This window comes from Peromyscus californicus, unplaced genomic scaffold (assembly GCF_007827085.1).
Source record: "Peromyscus californicus insignis strain IS unplaced genomic scaffold, ASM782708v3 Scaffold_41__1_contigs__length_357258, whole genome shotgun sequence".
Classification (NCBI taxonomy): domain Eukaryota; kingdom Metazoa; phylum Chordata; class Mammalia; order Rodentia; family Cricetidae; genus Peromyscus; species Peromyscus californicus.
This window is the reverse complement of record NW_026294553.1, coordinates 172,908-177,077: the sequence shown is the minus strand read 5'-3', so window position 1 is coordinate 177,077 and position 4,170 is coordinate 172,908. Positions and strand designations below refer to the sequence as shown.

The following is a 4,170-nucleotide window of genomic DNA, read 5'->3' as shown; positions in this document are numbered from 1 at the left end:
GGCCAAGGCTGCAGTTGAAGCTTACCTAGTTTAAATTTGTAATCAAGGCAATATGAAACCATTGAGCTATGTGAGGACAGTAATAACCTGTGTCAGGGTGTACATAGCAAGGCTTGTATACAGAATAATTGTCATAAGTACACGAGGACAATGTCTGATAGTGTATATATTTCAGGATCATGGGCAGAATTTATACAATAATAGAACATTTTTAAAGGGCAGTCCACCCCTAGACTGGAGAATTCAGTACAGAAAGATGGGTAAGTGACAAAGGCTGTAGAAATCATTCTTGGTTGCTTCCTGCTGATATGGGAGTGAAGCTGGGGGTCCTGAGGGTTGCAATGCTGTGGAAGCCCAGGAAGCATAGGCTGTTTCAGGCTCTGTGAGACATGTAGTGTCCTGTCTCGTGGGCTGGCGAGTGGGATGCAGGGCTGAGCTGGGTAGCACATCCATGTGGGCTGGAGGAAGGGGTGCAGACCTGCAGCTAGACAGCATGTCTGTGGTCCAGAGCATGACAACCTGTAACTCTCTAAATGATTAGAATTTCTGTATTAATGATAGAACATGCAGCTGAGGAGTTTTAAGGAAGAAACTTTTTCTCGTAGGAGTATGTAGATGAGGAGTCTTATTAAATAAGAAACACAGAGCCAAATGCAGAGTTCAAAGCCCAAGAGGTCAGAGCAGTAGCTGAGAGCTGAAACTTAAAAACCTCCTGCCACCTCTCCTCATGTACTTAAGACACTTCCTGCCGCCGCTGTCCTTCCCCTCAGAAAGAGACCTACTTCCTGTGTATCTGTCTTTTTATTGACTTTTTGTTCTGCCTTCTCATTGGTTGTAAACCCAACCACATGACCTCCTCCTCACTGCCTGTCTATACAGACCTCCAGGTCTTCTTTGGTTGGTATTGAGATTAAAGGCGTGTGTCTCCATGCTGGCTGTATTCTTGAACACACAGAGATCTGTCTGTCATGTGATCTGGATTAAAAGTGTCCGCCAGCACCGCCCAGCTTCTGCTATGGCTTGCTATTAGCTCTGATCCCCAGGCAACTTTATTTATTAAATACAAATAAAATCACATTTCAGTACAAATAAAATATCACCATATTTCCCCTTTTCTATTTTAATAAAAAGAAAAAAGGACCAAAGTTATAACTAATATAAGAAAAACTATATAAAATGTTATGACATTATGATTTCTTTCCTGTTACATAAATAAATTTTAATTCATTTTACATTTGTTCAATATGTTAAATAAATATTTTATAAGCTTGTATTTTAAGGTACTTTATTTTTTTCACTAGTGAATTTTATTAGAATATTATGATTTTTTGCTATTATATAAATTAATTTTAATTCATTTTACATTTGTTCACTGTTAAATAAATATTTTATGTGTTTATGTTATTTTTCCTTATATGTTTTCAATGTTTATTTATATTTTATTTAATTTTTAAATTTTTAGAAATGATAATACAATCACATCCTTTCCTTTTCTATTTCCATCCCTTCCATATCCTCTCCTCCTGGTTACCTTTCAAGTTTGTGTTCTCTTTTCCTTCATTATCGCACACACACACACACATACACACACACACACCCATAAATACATAAGTAGAGCATTCCCAGTCTATTTAGTGTTTCTTGTATATGTATATGATTCAGAGCTGACCACTTGATATTGGTAACCAGTTAAAAGGGTCATCCCTGGGGAAGATTAATTCTTTAGCAGCCTGTAGTTCTTTGTTTAGGGGTGAACCCTATGAGATTTCCCCCTTTCAAGTTAGCATATTGATTGGTATTGTCCTTATTGAGGTCTTGTTTAGGTAGTCATATTGTTGAAATATCAAGGGTGAAGCTTCCCTTTGATTTCTGGTTCCTACAAACTTTCCTCTTCCTCTTCATTTTGCTCCCTGCGCCTTAGGCCCAAGAGTTTATATATATATATATAGATAGATAGATAGATAGATAGAAAGATAGATAGATAGATAGATAGTGTGGGTGCGTGCGTGCGTGTGTGTGTGTGTGTGTGTGTGTGTATCTTGTGGCTAGACGCCCCACAATCACTTGTTCTCTGAATTTGAGTGGTTGTGGTTTTCTGCAATGGTCTCTCTCTGTTGCAAAGAGAAGCTTTTTTTGGTGAGGGGTGAGAGCTACACTTATTTGTAGTAAGTGGAATTCACTTAGGAATTGTACTGATTTAGTCAAGTGGTAGTACTGCATTCTCCTCTAGGATGCAAGACCTCACTAGCCCCAGCTAAGTGCCTAGCTTTCAAGCACCTGGCATGATTTCTCTGCTTTTGAGTGGGCCTAAGTCTAATTAGAGAGCTGTTGGTGGGGTTTCAGCAGCAGCGGTGGAACGTACGTGTTGGAGAGTTCTGATGACGAATTTTTAGACAATAACAGATTCTTGAACTGAGCCATGAGTATGGTTAGAAATTGAAAGTGAACAGGAAGGGAAGTACACATTTCTGTTCGCAGATGTCCAGTGGCTTCCACAAGATATGAGATGAGGTCTGAGGGATGGTGTGACTACAAGCAACTTCCAGGAAATCAAGCGCAGGGATGGTATTACTGCAAGCGATTTCCAGGACGACAAGCGCCTCATTGGAGCCATCCCAGTGATGGCAACCATCGATTAATTAACGTTGTGCCAAAGAGACCGCCTCTGGGAGACAAGAGACCATCTCTGCTAGCCAGACCCGATGAAGGAGGCTACAGTAGATACTACTGTCAGGTCGATTACCAAGAATGGGATGAGGGCCGCTGTTTTTCTCAGAATCCAAGAAGTGGCTCACCCTACAAAAGAGGCCCTTATGGCTCCCGATGGTCAAGAGATGAGTATGACACAAGCCGACAGCCTCAATACAGGGCCATAAGAAACGGCTTTAGAAGAAGACGTTTCTATTCTTCCCATTATTCAAGACAACGATCTCCCCATGAACGGGGCGCTCCTTTTTTGAGAGAATCGCGTGTGGGCGGGAAGGACTCCCTACCCAGCAGATTTGGCTCCAGTCTCAGCAGGAGAAGCAGGATGCGCTCCTTCCATCAGTCTCGGCTTAGATGTAGAGAGAGACCCATCCAGTCTTTGAAAACATCAAGAGATACTGTGCCCTCAAGTTCTTCATCCAAGGTGTTAAAAAACCCCAGCCGGCTGACTGAGAAGGAAGAGGCTGATGCTGCAAGCAAGTGGGCTAATGAAAATCCCAAGAAGTCAGAAGAAAATAACTTGGCTGAAATTTCCGAGTTTGAGACGGGATCCAAGGCACCGTTATGTATCAACCAGACAGAAGAACCTGAGTCAAACACAACAGCTGGCCCGAAGGGATCCAAGGCACCATTATGTATCAACCAGACAGAAGAACCCGAGTCAAACACAACAGCTGGCCCAGAACTGTGTGAAGACAGCCAGTTTAGCAGTCGTTCAAAAGCGATTGCCTCAAAAATCACAGAGATTAAGAAGGTTTACCGACAAGTCTGTGAAACTTTCAGGATGGTGGTGGAAAGGCTGGTTGACAAGGATCGTTCGTTAGAAAAACCTATACAATTTGCAATGAAGCAGAGTTTGCATGAAATGGGTGAGCAACATGTTGAAGAACTCAAGCATTTCATTATGGAGTATGATAATTCTACTCAAGATTTTGGAGGCCCTTTTTAGAAGAATTAGGGCTCAGTTCAAACAAATTTTTAAAGCTTCTAGACTTTTCCCTTTGGACTTTTTAAATCCTTACTATTTTGTGATGAAGAGAAGTACTTTATGATAACTGACCACATTGCTAGTATCAAATAAACATCTACAATAGCTTTTAAAGTCTCCCTATGTTTGCCCTATGTGTAGAATCGTCTAATCTATCTTCATACATCTCCTCCCTCCCAAAAATAATGTTGAATTAATTTTTTAATATTTGATAAAGCAGTTCTGGAGAGCAGCTCTCTGTACTTTACTCATAATCAATAGTCTTCCATGGTGTGCTGGTCTTCGGGGTACAATTTGTAGTTAGAGATCATTCCAGGTTGCATCTCATAGGCATTGTTAGCATTTTGAGTTGAATTTGACTTGCTGCCTGCTTTTTTTCTGCTTTACAACTTTCCGTGGTGTCAAACTATGCTGTCTTAAGGAAGTAGAACTTAGCTGTCTTGCAATATTTGCTTTGAGAATAATTCTTCTTTTGT

General features: G+C 40.7%; 1 protein-coding gene across 1 annotated transcript; it reads left to right on the top strand.

Moving 5' to 3' along the window:
• Positions 1-2,273: 2,273 nt before the first annotated feature.
• On the top strand, positions 2,274-3,912 carry LOC128123708 (periphilin-1-like). Its single transcript, XM_052759980.1, has 2 exons — positions 2,274-3,262; positions 3,332-3,912. The coding sequence occupies exons 1-2, from the start codon at positions 2,507-2,509 to the stop codon at positions 3,653-3,655; spliced, it is 1,080 nt and encodes a 359-aa protein (XP_052615940.1). The 5' UTR covers positions 2,274-2,506; the 3' UTR covers positions 3,656-3,912.
• The last annotated feature ends 258 nt before the right edge of the window (positions 3,913-4,170 follow it).